Here is a 17,474-nt window from a genome sequence, read left to right on the forward strand (position 1 = left end):
CCCCCCCCCCCCCCCCCCCCCCGTTGTGTCTGGGGTTTGTTGTCGTCCACCGGAGGCCCGCCCCGCGCCGCCTGCTAGCATCCAGGTAAGGCTCAATTGTTGGACCCAACCCTGGCGGAGGTTTTGCTGCGGGATAGACGATTTCGGTCTTCTGCAACACTCACGACACGGGCAACCACGGAGCATTGGGTCACCGATCAACCCTATAACTGGACGTCTCTGCAGTCTTTGCGAGACGCCTTCTTCCCTTTCTACTCAAGTGTATTTCGAAATGTGTTTCCCCGTTTGATGTCACCCCCTTCTCATCGTTTTCGCCTCACGACACGGCCTGACTCAAAGACTGCAATCTCCTCGCTTCTCGTGGTTATTAGACCACAGCGGGAGAATACGTCTCTGGAACTTGCCCACGGTGGACACCAGAACAGTCCTGCGTTGTGCTCATGTGAAGAAGAAGAAGAAAGCTGGACCACTTCTGACCATTTCCAGTCCAGTCTTTTAAACACAAGCCCGGCACTATTGTCACATCTGTAGGAGGCGAATACCTTCATACTCCAAAAAGCCGACTTGATGTCTAGTCCCGCCAGGCTGAGGCCGCTGCTGCCGCTCGCGCCGGGTGGCCATCCACGACCACGACCACAACCAATTCCAACTCCAAGGCTGAAGAGAAAGAGACCCCAGGTCTCGGCCGCATGCGATGGTACATGGTCTCAAACTGACTCTTTTGCTCCCAATTCGGACCGTCTGATCTAACATCGTCCCCACAGGATGCCGCAGAAGAAAAGTCAAGGTCAGGATTTCTTCAACCTCTGCAGTCTTATCACCGTACAAGTCCCGCTAAAGTACCCCCATCAAGTGCGATGGCATTCGGCCGAGCTGCTTGATGTGCTCCGGAACGAAGACGCCATGTGTTTATCCCGTACCCGAGGGCCTCTCCCGGAAAGAGGCCCAGAAAGAGAAGTTTACGAATGTGTCCAGGGCGCATGAGAGCAGCCGCAAGGTGTTAGAAATGCTGAGCGCCAGCCAAGACGGCGCCTCGAATGAGATCTTGCAGCGACTGAAGCGCTCGAATCATCTCGACAATACTATCCAGTCCATAGCCGATGCAAGTCTGCTGCTTATGGGCGACCGTGACGATGAGATGGGTGAGTAATCCCGACCACGTCTCCCTTCAACGCTAGAATCACGACTGATATCTGAGAAAGGAGACCGCCTCGTCACAACATCGCAGCCGGAAGACAACGTGCTGGCAGACACAGCGCAGAATCTTACAGGGAGGTGAGTTCTAGTTGATACCATTTCAAATGGTCTAGTGTTTTGTGAGTCACACTAAACTTATTTCCTCTTTACTAATAGCATTGAGAGCTCTTTGAGATCACTCTCAGCCGAAAATGCCGACACCGGCATCACCTTGCCCGTCTCTCGCTGGACGACGGTCTCGAAGGACGACAAAATCTTGACGCAGCTTCTCGAGCTATTCTGGGCCTGGGACGGCACACTTTCACGTCTCGTTGCCCGGGATCTCTTCTCCGCTGAGCTGAGCAATGCCGACGCACAACAGAAGCAACAATTCTGCTCTCCGCTTCTTGTCAACGCCATCCTAGCCGTCTCATCTGTGCGTTGCAAAAGAAAAAGAAAACCCTTTCTCTTCCTCCTCGCGCCCGTTTGCTGGAGACTGACTTTGCTTCTAGCTACACTCGATGAGGAAGCACAGTAGCCTCCGCGTGGATGTTACTGACATGGCCCAGAAGTTCGCGGATTGCGCCTTCGAACTCCTCGACGCCGAACGAGGCGTGAGCTCCTTGACTCTTCTACAAGGAGCGGCGGTCCTTTGGGTTTACTGCAGCAACAAGGGAACCTGTGCCTCTCGCACCCGAGCCGCGAGCCTGGCCAGGCTGATGCTGCAGGCCTGGTCAACTCTTGGCCTAGGCACGAATGGGTCCAACGTATTCCGCCACCCAGAGACCCAGGCGACGGACGACTTGAAACTGTGGCAGGCAGCTTCCTACGTCGCCTGGGGCTTCTACTGCTTCTTCGCGTAAGTCGCCTGAGCTACCCTTCTTCTTGGGCACGACGCCCTCCCGAAGCCACTTTACTAATTCTCTGGGCACAGCAAAATATCGCTTGTCTCTTCACCGCACATGTCCGTCTCAAAGCCACTCATAATGAAGAGTTTCGAGGCTCGAGACGGACTGTCGGCCGGCTCGCTAGGGCTAGCATCTCCCGCCGTCGACAGCCACCTAGCCAACCAGGCAGGGGACGTGTACCAGCTGCAGGTGTTTGCCGCCGAATGTTCCCTCTGCGAGATCATGGACCAGCTCGTCTCTGGCTTCCTCAGAAACGGCACTCAGCGTCCCATTCTCGACCGCGGACGCTGTACGGTGCTGTACAACAAGCTTCTCTGCTGGAAGCTGTCTCTGCTGGACCACCTCGCGATGAATAACAGTGTACTGCCATCTATATTACTGTTACAGTAAGCCCCCCCACCCAAAACGAATTCTATTTTTCAAACTCAACCTTGCAACAATTCAAAAAAGACACAAGAAATTGACAAAGAATAGAAGCACGTACGATTTTGTAGCGTTGAAGCTTCTCGACACGTTCACGAGCCAGTCTGGGCCAGACTTTGACGGCCGCAACGCCGTCTCCCTGCAGATCCTCCACGCCAGCTCCATGATCTCGAACTTGTGGATTTACCGCGGCCTCTATACTCTGAAACACGAGTACTGGGCCGCGGAGCACTGCTCGTTCGCCGTCCACGTCCTACTGCCGCAGATGACGGAGCCCTCCGTGCACGACACGGTCGCAAAGGCGTGCTGTGTGCTCCATGAGATGGGCGTCCGGAGTGGTGTCTCGGGCCGTGCGGCGGAATTGCTCCGGGATATCGAGGAGACGGCCAGGGCCAGGGGCATCCGTATTCCGCCGTATGGCAGGGGCGGCTCCAAGTCGCCGGACGTGAACGCCGCGCCCACATTTGTTGTGCAAGGAGCTCGTGTTTTTGATGGTTCCAGGGGAGGGTTCTTCGGTGACGCGGACGAGAACGGCTGTGTTGTCAGCTTCGAGAGCACCATTGGCTACATTCAACAAGTGCAGCCTCGCTGAACGTATTAGACCAATGGTGGCGAATTCGTTTTTTCGGCTGAACATGACCGATGGTCAACAGAACGCTCAATGCACACGAAGCAAGTCACACCACAACTGTCGCCCGAAGACATTAAGGGGCCGGGAGGGGGGGGGAAAGGGTATATTACACTTAATGAATAAATACAGACAAAAGTCGCAGAGCGGCAGGAATCAATCTCCAAAGGAACAGTATCTCTTCAGTCCACCGCCCACAGCCGCTTCCCTTCATGACCGTCGATGCGTCCTCGCGGGCTCAACCTCCTCGCCCTGAATCCAAATCCTCTTAATCTTGCGCGTCGCCGATATGTCCACCAAGGGATCGCCGTCGATGAGCAGCAGATCCGCTCTCTGACCGCCCCTGACGATGCCGCGATCGTGGAGCCGGAACGCTGCGGCAGCGACGCAGGTCGCCGAGCGAAGAGCGTCCAGCGGCGTCATGCCCGCGTCAACGAGCAGCTCCAACTCGTCGTGCAGGCTCTCTCCGAAGGGTATCTGTGTACCGGGCACCAGGTTCGCCGTCGTCCCGGCGCAGATCGTCACCCCGGCCTCGTAGAGCGTGCGCACGCTCGCCGCCGCGTTGTCGTAGCTGCCGCCCGGCACGGCGCCCGGTCTGCTGTGCTGCCGAGACCCGGCGTCAGCAGCATCAGAGAAGGCATTGTTGTCATCGTCTCGTGGGGGGCGGCCATAGAGGTCTGGGAAAGGGAAGCCAGGCGGCCCGGGCGCCGGCGGGTGTGTTTCTTCTCCGTCAACTCGATCGACTCCATCGATCCCATCGGCCCCGTCTGGCGTTGCGCGTGTCCTCATCATTCTCAGCGTCGGCACGAAGACTTTCCCTCGGGCGGCCATCTCTCGTGCCAGTGCGGGGTCTAGGGGCGCGTCGAGCGGTGCGTGGGCAAAGACGTCGAAGCCGGCGCGCATGGCGCGCTCGTAGGACGCTCTGCCGGTGGTGCGGGCGATGGTCAGCTTGTCGTGGGCGTGGGCGGCGTCGACGATGGCCTTGAGGAGGGAGTCGTTGGGGGGAGAATGGAGGTCGACGACGACCTTGACGAAGTCGGCGCGGTCCGGGCCGCTCGCTCTCGCGGCGGCAAAGGCCACAGCCTCTTCAGCCGTGCGTATGACCACCTCGTCCTGGTTGTCGTGGATGTATGGTTGAGAATCCCGAGCCAGCACCGCCGCGGTCCCGCAGGTGAAGACGGTTGGCAATCTCGTGCGGCCGGCGGCGTATATGCGCAGGGCCTGGCATTGCTGGGTGTTGCTGCTCGAGTCGATAACGGTCGTGACTCCGTGCGATGCGAAGGTGCCGAGGGCGGCGTTGGCGCCCCTGATGTTGGCGTAGGTGTCTATGAAGCCGGGAATCAGTGTGCACCCTTGCCCGTCAACGACGACGTCGAAAGTCTCGACCGCAGAGCCGTCACTCATGGGGCTCTGTATGTCTCCGGCGGACCGAGTGATGATAACATCACTCGGCTCCAAGATAGCCTCGTTATCAAAGACACGAACGTTTTGGATGAGGATTTGGGTCATGTTTTTCCCCCCCACTCTGCAAGAACCAGAGATTGTATACACAACAGCTTGAGTTGTCGTTCAGCAGATCGGCAGGAGGCGCATGCGGTCTTCTCCTCTAGCGTGGTTGGTTGTTTGGACTTGGGATAGGGGCTCCGTAATGGGGCTCCGTAATCATAATCTGCGGTAAGTGCCAGAGACATACGGGAATTTGCGGCTGACTATGTTGAGCCTTCTCGCTTTGAGGCCTAACGGGGTACAGGACTCCGTTATGACATAGGTGCATAGGTGCGGCGGCCCTCGCGTTCAGAGTTGGCGGTTGATACAGCAGTTACGAGGCAGTGACCACACGGCAGTGGGCTTGGGTTCAATCCACAACGAATGGCCTCCGTGTGGTGATCTAGATTCAGTATATTTGAGAATGAATCGATTAAGTCTGTTATGTATTGCCCAACGTAAAGGGACTTGGTGCAGTCCTCCAGAGTTTCAGACGCGTGTGGGCGGACTGGACTCTTTCTCCATAACAGCCCCCTTCCCACGTCCGCGGAGCCTGAATACAGACGTACTTTGTCGCCAGCAATACCTAAAGACGAACTTAATCGCCCCCATTGATTTTGTTGACGACGACATGGGTCAACGTCAGAAGCGGGCTGATGTTCGCCGTCACAGGGCAAACAACGGGCTTGGCCAATCAGGAGGTGCGAGGCATCGGGATGACGTCCGAGGGAAGAGAACGGACTTCATTCAATAGAAAGTCGGCGTTTTAAACACCGTCAACAGGTATCGCTCACCCTCACGCCTCTTTTCATTCCGTAAACGCCTGTTCACAATCGTCGGGGACTCATCCTCGCTGCTCTTTCCATCGTTAGATGGCAGGACGTCATCTAACGATGAAGCGCAAGAACTTGCTTTGCATCCGAGCTTCAGTAAATCCTTGATAAGGAGCATCATGGCCATAGTTGGACGATTGAGTGTGAACACGGCGCAAGAAACAGAAGAAAATACCTGGGGATTGTTGCATAGCAAGCCCTGGATCTAGATCTGATGTCCTCTGCTCCGGCTACTCGTCTACTTCTTCAAGTTGTCAAATTCCAACCATATGGCGATTAAACTTGGGCATCTAAAGCCCGTAGTACATCGGGCGCAGGCGATACTTATTCACAGGAGCACCCTCCAGGTCTATCCTCCGGGCCTGACTTGGCCTGGTGATGCGTTTTCGCCGCAAATGAGGAATATGTCTGACATAGGCATCATCCGTACTAGGATGCTGAAGATCAAAACTCAAGGTCAATCGGCCCCCCGCCCATTTTTCGGGTTTTTTTTCGACTCCCCTTTTTTTCTCCAAAAGACCAGTTCGAACAATGGGAATCAACCTCAGGCAAAAACCAGTACGACGGCGTGAGGCCTACTTACCACTCTCGTCAGTACTCTGAGATCCCATACGGTTTTACAGGGCCTCTCGGAGAAAGCAGCTTAGAAGTAGAGGCCTACGTATATAACGGAGGCGCACGAGAGGAGCCGCAGGGTGCTAGAGCGGCTGTCGGCTAGCCCGTGTAGCGCGTCCCTCGAAGTACTCCAGCAGCCCAGCCGGCTGCAGCCCTGATTATGCTGTTGAGGATATTGTGGATGCGAGTCGGTTCTTGCTGCCCGCTGCCGGAGGGGGTAAGAGTTCTTCTCTGCCCCCTGAGCGTTGTGAGCTACGTGGGTTTGTACATGGTCCAGGGTGTCATTCGGCACGCAGAGGGTACGTCTCCAGAGACTGGATTGTAGGCGTGCTGGGTTCCACGAGAAATTCTACTATACCGTGTTCATAGTGTGCTTTTCTGGCTGGCGTCTAGTACGCCATTGTCATTGTTAACAGGCTTGGCTGCCTATGAGGACTTTTCGCGTGCTTATCCTCGGGCCCATCATTATCACTCCATTGCCCAGCTTTCGTATGCATCGCACTCGGACGAACATGCAAAACACACACACACACACACACACACACACACACACACACACACAACCTGCGGCTCCGGCTACCGCACACCTCGGGCACCAGCCATGAACCGCCTCAGCAAGACACTCCTCCACCTCCAAGCACACGTGCGAGCCGCTTGAAACGGTAACAAAAGCCCCGCGAACCCTTTCAAAATCACCATCTCTGCTTGGAACCATCTCTGCTTGGAAAAAGAAAACCAAGCACGCGTTTGCTGACGTGACACACGCAACCAGGATGCCGAAAACGAAAAAGTCAACCTCAACTTGACACATGCTCCGATCTACCTCTCCCTCCTCTTTCACCTTCGAGCCAACGGATCATCCAGAACCGAGATAGAGGGATCTTTATCAGCAGTACGACGGCACCCGGCCAATCTGCAGTTCCTACAAACACTCAGAGATACCATACATATACCTGATCCCGGAAGGCGTTTCTCAAAGGGAGGCCCAGAAGCAGAAGCTCATCGAGGCGATAGGGGCTCACAAGAGCCGTAGGGCATAGAGCTACTCTACTCTCGTAGAACCTGTACAGCGCGTCTCTCGATATCCTTCAGAAGCTGCGGGAGTCTGAGAACATCGACGCGGCTATCGAGGACATAGAGTATGCGAGCCTATTGCTATCCATCGTTGACGAAGGATAGGAGTGTTCTCCTGCATGCTTCCCCGATTTCCCAAGGCTAGAAGGGAGGTTTTTGCTGACTGCCATCTCAAATACTCCCAGGATTCTGGCTTTCCCGTGACCGGCCCGTCTTCCGAGGGCGGCCCTTAGTCGTGTCTGAAGATCGGCTGGTTCAGAGGAATAACGGGCGGGCGCGAAAGCGGGTTTAAAAGACGACGATACATGGGGATGCGGAGGAACCAATAGGGAAATTAGTTATTGGAACCCGGCTTCGTTACATACCCCCTTTGAGTATCGAAACGGGAAACACGTAGACAGTCTCTACGTTACGTATTCGACGGGATATGAAGTTGTTAAATCGAATTACTTCAATTCAATACGCACCTTCTTTCATAAGAGGTGTTTGGGTGGTCTGTCCGCAGGAAACACATTCAAGTTGGCCCAATCAAATTGTTTTCGCAAGCTTGATGACTTCAGAAAAGAGTCGGCGCCCGTCAATGTGCACGCCACGCAAGTCGCCCCAAGAACCCTCAGACCAAACCACTCACAAATGGAAGCTATAGATAGGTCTCGTCAACACATATGAAACTCCGGAAGATTAATTCGAGGAATGACCATACATCTGAATGCCTTAACAATACCTCCCATTGATCGTACCTCTGGACTGAACACCGTCTGTGAAGCCGTCCTTGAAAAGTCAGCTTGGCAACATGGCCAGAAAAAGATCTTGATCTATTGGCTTACATGTTGTAGACACCATGAGACACCGTAGTAAACAGGCAGTTGTATAAAATACACCGTAAGGGTGTGTGTGTGTTTGTGCCACTACTATGCAGTTTGCCATTTCATATCTGGGCATTTGTCCTCCAACTTGAGCTGAGCATCCGTAGCACCTGACATCTTCTTTAGAGTAATATGATAGATGCACACAATAGATGTTTTGCCGCTGACCACGAGACTCGATGCTACGAGGACAAGGAGGACGGATAGCTTCATTATTGCAACAATTTGGTACGTGCTTAATGGCGAAGTCGGCTCTATGCTGTGGTGCGGTGGTTTCCATGTGAGGGAGGGCCTTGTTGGCTCTTTGAAAGAGGGTCTTCTGAGAACACGGTGCATCACGGTTGCGGGAGCTTGAGAGATCTTCTCTGACTGAGAGGGAAGTTAAGCAGGGGTTTATAACAAGGAAAGCTTTTCAGCCGCAAAACCATGACCAGCCAGGTTCTTGCGGCGACGGTTGGAGCCGGGCATATATGCAGGGTAAGCCAGGTCTCAACGAGCGCCATGACCGTTGGACTTTAACTTGTGCAATTCCTAATACGTCGTATGGGCTGCAGAACCCAATCTAACGAGACCGCCTATTCTTCCTGTGCCAAAGCGACTACTTTTCCTGTGTACTTAGTGATTTTGATGAGGAGGACGACCGGAGGAGGACGACGGGGGACGACGGCGATAGATACTGGTAATAGAGGACGAAGACGATACACGACGATAACAGTATCAATAACAGTAGCGACTACAACAGTAACGACGATAGCGAGCACATAGGAAAAGTAGTCGCTCTATCTCAGGCAAACTAGGCGGTCTCGTCTAGTCTGTACCCTCCCCTTGTGGAATACCGCCAGAACTCTTCTTGACCTCAACCGCCGCGTCTTTTTGACAGCAAGGTTGCAAGCGCCGTCCCGGGGCTTTCAGTCCAGGCCATTCCCAAGATTTTGTGCCACTGTGAGGACCAGGAGGACCAAAAGGGATAACAGGGATCTGGGAATGATATTTGCGGAACTCCGGTGGCTCTCGCTCCATCCATAGGTCGATCAGATCTCGCTTCTGAGCGGGCGACATATGCGGAAGAGGCATCTCGCTATATGCAGGGAGATTTCTGGTCTCGGGGTCGCGATACACCTCCCAAGCCTGCCTCATGCGTCGTGCCTGGCCCGCGGTGAAGTGCATGCCATCGCTGCTGTTTCCCCCCACTAGTTAGTTGAAAGAAACAACCGAGTCTATTGGGCACATCCAACTCACCATCCAGTGTAAGTCATGTAGTTGCGAACGGGGTCGTATCCCGGCAGCAAGGGACACGAGTTCTGCTTTGCGTCGCAAGTCTTTTGGAAATTCTTTCTCAGATCCTGCTGAGGAGTGTCCTCAACCTGGTCATCGTCGCTCTTGCAACCGCCTTGGAACGTGTGGTATAGGCCGAGCCAGTGGCCCGTCTCGTGCACAACCAGCTTCTCAAGCATTTCCTCCGTCAGACCCACCGTGGCAATGACGACAGCGTCACTGGCTAGGGGAAACTCCAGGCCCTTGCGCTTTGTGGGTGCGTCGAGGAGGGCCCACGGGAAGTTGGCGAAGCCGTAGGTTCCCAGGTTCGCGGGGACCAGGAACAGGTTGAGCGTGTCCGCTCCGCCGCGACGGTTGGCGCGGACCAAGGCCGAGGTGACGTTTCCCCATATCCTGAACCTGTGCTGGATCGCAGAATCCTCGTTGACCTCTTCATAGGAGAACGGGCCGAACTCGAAGCCGACGCTGCGGTATTTGGCGTAGGCTGCCTCGATCGCAGTGGTTTTGTTCTACAGAGAGGGAAGAACAGTTTTAGCCTGTGTCTTGGTCAACGCTTTAGAGAAGGAGTCCGAATGCTGGAGTTTACCCAGAAGAAACTCGTGTAATTGTCGTTCCCGACGAGGACAATGTTGACAGGGATGCGGATCGGCTCTTGTTCCTTGAACACGGCGGTGTCCTTGTACATGGACTCTAAGGCAAAAAGATCGTCGCGGGCGTGCTGCTCTCCATCTCTGTGATCTGTTCCGCAGAGCGTGAGGCCGATTTCATTGGGGTCGATCTCTCCGAAAGGGCGACCGAAGGAGGCCTTAGCAAGTAGGAGGGGCAAAGCCCACGCGAACTTGACCATAGTATGCGATAAATATTGCGAGACAAGGAGGCAGGTATGTTAGAATTCATCTCAAAGGTCAGTAAAAACCGAGAGTTTTGTAGTGTGCTGTGGTCGAACAGGTTGGCAAATTTGCAAAGGAGAACAGCTACGGTTGCAGCGCAGAATTTTAGGATGGGCTGAACGCCCGCGAAGTCTGGTGGAAGTGTTTCGTCAAATTCATTCATTCTATTCATTCCCTCAGTGCCTAATCAGTAGGTTCTATGTAGCCACTTGTCTGGTGGCCTCAACGGGACATTTATAACACCAGCCAATAGACGTGCACATCGCTGATGTCGACAGCGAAGCCACGCTACGATAAGAAATACGGAAAACTTCAACGGCAGTGGAAATGCACGAGAAAAGTTCTACTGAAGGAAAGAGTTGAGCCCACTTCAACTCGTATTGATAGAGCGTCGTTGAGCGTTTGGAAGCTGCAGTTGCCTGGAGGCGCCATGCCGCACCGTTTTGGAATATGGCAGGCCAACTCGTCCAATGAAGAGACGGTGTCAGGGTCTAGCTTCGGAAAAGAGTGTCGATGGCCGACCCGGACGGCCTTCCGAAATCGTTGACCGAGGATTGCTTACGCCTTCGGCTGCAGTGGCTCCAGCCAAACCGTCCAGGCAATGAAAGGTGAGATAGATCGCGCGTGTGTGCGCCAAGATGTGACAGGGCGTCGTCAACGGTCAGCCGGATGATTAAGATGCTGACGCCATCCGGTACTCTGGGAATGGCCCACATGCTGAAACGGAAAAAATGCTTTGTTGCTTATGAAGGATCAAGGGTATCATGTCGGTAATAACGTGGTGCTCATCTAGGCCTTCTTCAAGATGCGCTTGAGGAATCCTTTGCGGGATGTTGTTGATGATCCTGGAAGCGGGTTAGCGTCGTCTTCTTGAATTATCGAGCCGCGCGAATATAACATGAACGTGGTGAGACGGCGAAAGCCAAGAAAACGTAGCAGCAAAGAGTGAAAGTCAAGCTTGCCAGGACAACTTACCATCAACAACACTTTCGGCATCGGCCTTCTCTTTGGACAGAACAGGGGCACCGTTCTTGTCGACGAGCGTCGCTTCTGAAGCCATCGCCGCGACATTGGGCCTTGAAGATGAAGCTGGCTGAGCAGGTCGACGAGGCATGGCCGAAGCGTGCATGCCAGGAATGACCATGGCTGATTCGTAGTAGTTGCCAGACATGGTGCTCGTTACGGCGTCGCGAAGGATGGCCTTGAGGTAAGTCGTTTCGATGGAGCTCATGTGGAGATTTTAAAGACCTTCAGTTGACGGGGTAATATCGTGTGTATCCTCAATTGTATAGACTGAAGCTTGTTTGATTTACTGATGCCTTCCAACCTCAGGTCTCGGGGAGGGCTTGGCCGGCCTTTATACGCTTCGTGGCCATGATGCTGAATTTTAGATTTCCAATCCTAAACGACCTCGGGACCGAGTTCCCATCACCTTGATTCACAGACACGCAAGCCACTTCCGAGAAATACATGGCATCATTTCAAAGGGCGCGTCGTCAGTCGACTACTCAAACTTGCACGATGGAACTGGTCCGCCTTGCTAGCGCGCTGCTCCGGCCAGTGTCAGACCGGGCACATCGATGCCGAAGCGGATTCCTAAATGCAGCCACCGACGGGCCAACGGCCAATCGTGCCTAGCATTGGAAATATTACCAGAAAATACCCTGCAGGTCAGCCCTGTAAGCCCTTGCGACGTGAATGTCGGCCAGTCGATTCGGGTTAGGTGGTCTGGATGTTTGAGCGAGAATTAGTAATGTGTACCTTCACCAGGCTAAATCACCATGATTCACCCGCCAACATGGGGTCGGTGTGGAGGTGTGGAGGGCCGGCTTCGGCTCGGCGAGCGCTGCCGAAGCCGAAAGATTGCAAGCCGATGCCGAGACCGACATTTCTTTCTCAAGCCGAACTCATTTGCTGTCTGGCATTCATCGAACAAACATCGCCGAATGAACAAATGGAACACCGAGTTTGAGACGCCGAATCATTCGGAATCGGTTCATAATTATCTACTTTATTTGAAAAATTTATCCTCACAGAAGTATGGAGTCTACGGAGCCGAGACTGTTCCGCAAAAACGGACGGGCTCAGGCTTGTGAGCCATGCCGCAAACGCAAAGTAGCCTGCGACCATACGCAACCCATTTGTAACAGATGCAGAAAGTCGAAGAACCCAGAAGCATGTGAATACATTGTCAGCAGCACCCCTGTGGCTCGAGAAAGTCCTAGACCGAATCGATCAAGAGAACATCGGCGAGCAAGAGACACCCGGGGCTCTGTGGCGCCATCCCCCCTGACACTCGCCTTTCCCCCATCATTGCCAGGCCATCCTTCAGGTTCATCAGCGAGAGCTCCGATAACAGTGCCTACACCGACCAGTGCGACGCCTGGGCGGCGTACCGGCTCCGGCTCCGCAAGCCACCCCACAAGCCCCGAGTCCGTGGCCGCGACTCCGAGTGTCCTCGGCATCGGCTACCTGGGCTTCACCTCTTTCTCCGGGATCTACGAGGAGACCCGGCATAATCTTAACCGACTTCAGTCCTCAGGAACGGCGCCAATCAGTGAGATTGGCACGACCAACTACTGCGGCCTGGAGTGCTCTCCACCGCTGACGCCCCAAGCTCTCGAGACATGCCTGAACATTCTCCGACATGTTCCGAACCGGGAAGCCGGACTGAAGCTATGGGATAGCCATTCGAGCCCGAGTGACGGCTGGATCCGTCCTGTTGGGCGGCGGATCATGCTCTCTCTCTATGAGACCTTCCCACGGCACTTCAACAGCGCTACGCCAGTGAGTGACAGGGAGATGGAGGCTCTTGCGCGCACCATATGCGCCAATACGGCGAAGCGCATTAACGACGAGGAGGTGGACCCGGAGAAATGGGTCGCTCAGCTTACTGGACCGAACCTGCGATGGGAGTCGCTCGGTGTCGTCTTCGTGTATTGGGAACTCGCGGCGAGATATCTCGGGCCGTATCGGCCAGACGTGGGCATGCAATTCGAGTCCGTGGACGAGAACACCAAGATAGTGATGAGATACCGGTATTGCATAGGTGCATGCATTGAGCTGACAAAAGCTGCCGGTAGCGGAGGAAACACTCTTCTCTTGTTTATGTCCGTACGGAGAACAGTGATTGAGTCACTATTCTCTGGCGATGCCGGTAAGTAATCTCCCTCATTTTCACCATAAGGCCGTACTCACAAAGTATTCTGAAGGATTTGCGTGCTGGCAACTGCACTCTGAGACCGTAGCGCTGACCACGTTTCTCGGCTTTCACGCTGAAGTCGACACCGAGCCATACGTGCCGACCATCGGCGCCGAGATCAAACGCAAGGTCTTTGCGTACATTTTCTACATGGACAAGGTTCTTGCATCGTTTTCCGGAAGGCCACCATTGATGAGCCGCAGATATGCACGCACACCCCCGCCCCTGGACCTCAAGGATGAGCATCTGCTCTCTGACAAAGCCACACTCGCCCGCCATGTAGCAAACCTTGACGAGAATGGGTGGAACACTGAGGGCGGATTGTATTCCGCTACCTTCATCCGCGCTCGTGTGATGCTTGCTCGCATCCGAGACGAGTTGTTCGAGATCGCTCTTGGCCATGGCTCAGTGACATCCGTTGAGACTGTTTTGTAAGCGAATGGCCCCCCATCCGATGGCTCACAGACAGGCTACTGACATTATTACCCCTGTAGGGAAATCAAAGAGAGGCAACTAAGAACCATCGCTGGATTCCCACCAATTGTCGTATTCAAAGATGAAGACATTCAAGATCGGAAGATTGATGTGGCCATACTCTACATACGACTCATCGTGTACCTGGAGCATCTGCAGAACATGTTCTTCATCGAGAGGCTTCTTGTGAAGCGAGGGCATGATGATGGAGCATTGCTGGCAGTCAGCTTTGAGATGGTGTCCAAGACCCTCCTCTTCTGGACAAACATGGACCGCCTGTCCGTGATGAATGGTGATTTCGAGTGGCTCGTACGTACATTGCTTACCCCCTGAACCCCCTATCCAGCCAATGGACTCACACAGAGACACTAATACATATAGGTAATGGCATATGCCGCTCCCGGAGGCGGAATCCTCTGTCTCGAGCTACTCAAGCCCACTCTCCACGGGGGCAACCACCCGCAGAACCCCAAGTTGACTCGCTCCAGTATCATCCAGAAACTAAGCCTGCTAGTCGGCTTTCTCGACTGGGTTAGCCCAACCGCTCCGAACGGGGATCTCTGTGCCGACTGCAAGGTAATTATTCAGCATGTCCTTGACCAGGCCCTGAACAACCCGGCCGCCGCAGCTGCAGGTGCGTCTGCCTCCGCCGACGGCGGAGTTGGGCTCCCCGCCGGTTTGGATTCCATGGACTGGGACTTTTCAACGCAGCTCGACTTCAATTTCGACCTGCTGGACACCTTTGACTGGTTACGGCCGGACGTGGCTTCGGTCCAGCAAGCTTGATATGGCAAGGGGTGAATTGACGGTGAGGCGGCTGCGGCATGGCCTCCCGAGAGATGCTTGGTCAGGAGATCCACCCAATGTCTTCATTCCTAATGATTGCGCCCTTCACGAACGATATCGGTGACTCTTTGGCATCAAGGAGGTGTCTCAAGGTCTTGTTTAGATGTTTGGTGGACGGATGAGTCAAGCGGCATGCGTCATATGAAGCTAGTGGGATTGGCCGCCCCACCCCGGATTTCACGATGCTTCATCAACTTGCGAGATATCCTTGATGATATGCTAAAAGAATACAAGTGCGATGACTTTCTTTAGACGATTACTGTGTTGGTGTATTCAAAAGACCCCAACATGCGCCGGTAAAGGGGGAATAGTGGTTGCCTCACTTGATGAGTCCAGCGGAGCAAAAAGACAGCAAAAAACATACAACACCGGGCATTCGCCGGTCGTCACCGACCCGACTACTACTCCAGCCCTCATTGGCTTATCTATGGGAGAGCGGACGGGATCCCGAGTTTTCCAATGGGTATGGTCGTATGTGCTTGAGGACGGTGTCTAGGATCACCATAACCTCAGAGCGTATCGCACCAATACCAATCCACCCTCTTTTCAGAGTCAACCACTGCTAATGAAACACGCAAAAGGGTTGTTACTTAAGAAAGGATCTTGTGCCTTTATGCGGTTAAACAGTTACTTGCGTGAGGGCATCTCAGGGTAATGGGATTGACCGCCTCACCCCGGGACTGGCGATGCTTCATCAACCTGTGAGATACCCTTGATGCTATATAATAGTTGAGTGAGATATGACTTCTCTATTCAGACTCTGAAAGGACCAAACCAGCGTCTCTCAAGGCATTTCAAAACTGGACTCAGCTTTCTCTCAAGACCTTTGCCGCTTCAGTCATTGTAACACCGTTCACCATGGCAGCCGTCATCGCCTTCTGTGTTTCCTCTAGAGAACGCATTAACTCAAGCGTTCGCTCCACCAGCTCTTAAGGCACGCAGACGAACCTGTTCAAGTCGCTAACAAGCCAGTCTTCCGGCTGGATGATGGTATCTCAGTCATCTTATGAGATTGTGACCGACTCATTGATCCGATCAAGTTAGTCGCTTGGACGGGCTTCCGAGAGATGATGAGAAAAGAGACCGCCTAATTTTCCTATGGCTGTACAGCTATACTTCCTATATACGTAGCTACTCATATTACGGACGATAGTGACGATGATAATGATAATCACGACAACGACGTCGACGAAAGCGACGATAAAGATAGTAATAACGACGATGACGACGACGATGATGATAGTCACAACCACGAAAACAGTGATGACGACAACAATAAGAAAGTAGGGTAAGGTATATGACCACAAGAAAAATATTCGCTCTAGCACAGCAGAAATGGATGATCTCATAGAAAAGACTCAAGCAGCTGCAAGTACAAGAACAAAGGAGGATGTTCACTTACCTCGCCGACATGAAGGACACCATGAGGAGGTGTGGGAGCCACATCGCGACCAGAAACCTGCAGCGGTTGGCAAATAATTCGGCATCATCGCACGTAAAGGTCATTAGATGCAAAGACCTACCAGGCCTCCCAGCTCGCGAAGCTCTTCAAGGTCTCTCATCCGCCCATCAATCACGGTACCAACAGCCTCAAGCGCCTGTGCTCTTCGGGTGGTCAGCCCTCCCCAGCAATAATTGATGGTATTCTCGGGACAAAAGATGAGGATCACGGCACCTCTTGGGACGCTTTCCAACTGAAGGCGATCACGATGATCCATCAGTATGTTCAGTTCATGCAGTCTATCGCAGAAACTTACAAAGTGCCCGGTACCAGCTTTAAGGGTTGCGTTTCCTTCCCTGGCGGACGAGCACTTGACGGCAAAAGCTGGGCCATCTATTCTTGTTTGACCAGACTGGCGATTAGGCGACCGCAGTGTTAGGCCAGGTAGGAAGCCACCGCCAGGTACGTCAAGCCTCGTGAGCGTATCTGCGACATCACAGCTGAGTCGACTTCGACGTCAGCTTTCCGACCTCAGGAACAAGAAAACCAGCTGAGTAGCAGCCATATATACACTTTCTTTCCTTTGACCATTTTACATGTCACGATGGGGGGCACTCTACTTCTTCGGTGCGTGCTTTCCTGCTACACAGAAGAAGGGGCGGCGCAGGTCTACGGCATCCAAAGGTAGGTGTGTACTGTGAATACATGTAGCCTTCCGAGTGTCAGAGCTAGGAGGACAGACCAGCCGCCCTGTGGATGCTCACGACCCTTTTGTCGAACCGAAGCCGAACCTTGAACTTACTTCTCCTCAGCAACGTTTTTGTAATCTCTTCCACCGCTGAAATTATCAGCCCAGAGGTACCAACTAAGTGTGACGCCTTCCGCTTATCAAACGATTTCTTGGTCTCATCAGAGACTCGTCGCATCGTCCGAAATGGCTGCGAATTCACTATCACGACCGATAACCCAGAGAACGCTCCTAAATGGGATATTTGCGACCTCATATGGCGACTATCTCTCATGGGTGAGATACTTGGGGCTGGCGAGGTCCCCGATCAGACTATCCCTGAACCCGATATAAGCCAAGAGCTAGAAACCGACGCGTTGATTAAAGCGGTTATCGAAAAATTAGAAGATATCGCAAGTCAAGATTGTAGCTAGCCGGGCAGTGTCCACACACACACACACACACACACGTATATCTTCTCAAAGCGACTTTGTTTCATTCATACTCGCTTTCATCATCGTTATCGAAGTCGTCGTACTCGTCGTCCTCGTCGTCTTCGTCGTCCTCATCTTCGTCGTCCTCATCTTCGTCGTCCTCATCTTCGTCGTCCT

At 53.6% G+C, this 17,474-nt stretch overlaps 7 protein-coding genes across 7 annotated transcripts; 3 read left to right on the top strand and 4 right to left on the bottom strand.

Annotated features, from left to right (window-relative positions):
• Positions 1 to 764: 764 nt before the first annotated feature.
• On the top strand, positions 765 to 3,099 carry GCG54_00009251 (uncharacterized protein; the record flags this gene model as incomplete). Its single annotated transcript, XM_045409199.1, has 7 exons — positions 765 to 787; positions 841 to 1,142; positions 1,203 to 1,275; positions 1,354 to 1,612; positions 1,689 to 2,035; positions 2,111 to 2,470; positions 2,559 to 3,099. Coding segments are annotated over 7 exons (1,905 nt in total), but the record flags the coding sequence as incomplete, so codon positions are not given.
• Positions 3,100 to 3,345: 246 nt separating this feature from the next.
• GCG54_00009252 (Imidazolonepropionase) lies at positions 3,346 to 4,644 on the bottom strand (the record flags this gene model as incomplete). The annotated part of the gene is made up of 1 exon (XM_045409200.1): positions 3,346 to 4,644. The coding sequence occupies one exon, from the start codon at positions 4,642 to 4,644 to the stop codon at positions 3,346 to 3,348; it is 1,299 nt and encodes a 432-aa protein (XP_045256445.1).
• Positions 4,645 to 6,669: 2,025 nt separating this feature from the next.
• On the top strand, positions 6,670 to 7,247 carry GCG54_00009253 (uncharacterized protein; the record flags this gene model as incomplete). Its single annotated transcript, XM_045409201.1, has 3 exons — positions 6,670 to 6,711; positions 6,841 to 7,097; positions 7,139 to 7,247. 3 exons carry the CDS (start codon positions 6,670 to 6,672, stop codon positions 7,245 to 7,247), a joined length of 408 nt encoding a protein of 135 aa, XP_045256446.1.
• Positions 7,248 to 8,815: 1,568 nt separating this feature from the next.
• GCG54_00009254 (Extracellular metalloprotease) lies at positions 8,816 to 10,130 on the bottom strand (the record flags this gene model as incomplete). Its single annotated transcript, XM_045409202.1, has 3 exons — positions 8,816 to 9,185; positions 9,248 to 9,792; positions 9,870 to 10,130. The coding sequence occupies 3 exons, from the start codon at positions 10,128 to 10,130 to the stop codon at positions 8,816 to 8,818; spliced, it is 1,176 nt and encodes a 391-aa protein (XP_045256447.1).
• Positions 10,131 to 10,962: 832 nt separating this feature from the next.
• GCG54_00009255 (uncharacterized protein) lies at positions 10,963 to 11,404 on the bottom strand (the record flags this gene model as incomplete). Its single annotated transcript, XM_045409203.1, has 2 exons — positions 10,963 to 11,018; positions 11,149 to 11,404. The coding sequence occupies 2 exons, from the start codon at positions 11,402 to 11,404 to the stop codon at positions 10,963 to 10,965; spliced, it is 312 nt and encodes a 103-aa protein (XP_045256448.1).
• An 809-nt stretch (positions 11,405 to 12,213) lies between these two features.
• On the top strand, positions 12,214 to 14,635 carry GCG54_00009256 (uncharacterized protein; the record flags this gene model as incomplete). Its single annotated transcript, XM_045409204.1, has 4 exons — positions 12,214 to 13,330; positions 13,386 to 13,806; positions 13,870 to 14,158; positions 14,231 to 14,635. 4 exons carry the CDS (start codon positions 12,214 to 12,216, stop codon positions 14,633 to 14,635), a joined length of 2,232 nt encoding a protein of 743 aa, XP_045256449.1.
• Positions 14,636 to 15,647: 1,012 nt separating this feature from the next.
• Positions 15,648 to 16,701, bottom strand: GCG54_00009257 (4-hydroxy-4-methyl-2-oxoglutarate aldolase; the record flags this gene model as incomplete). Its single annotated transcript, XM_045409205.1, has 5 exons — positions 15,648 to 15,782; positions 15,844 to 16,014; positions 16,098 to 16,154; positions 16,219 to 16,636; positions 16,667 to 16,701. 5 exons carry the CDS (start codon positions 16,699 to 16,701, stop codon positions 15,648 to 15,650), a joined length of 816 nt encoding a protein of 271 aa, XP_045256450.1.
• Positions 16,702 to 17,474: the final 773 nt, after the last annotated feature.

Source organism: Colletotrichum gloeosporioides (genome assembly GCF_011800055.1).
Source record: "Colletotrichum gloeosporioides strain Lc1 chromosome Unknown consensus_117, whole genome shotgun sequence".
Lineage (NCBI taxonomy): Eukaryota > Fungi > Ascomycota > Sordariomycetes > Glomerellales > Glomerellaceae > Colletotrichum > Colletotrichum gloeosporioides.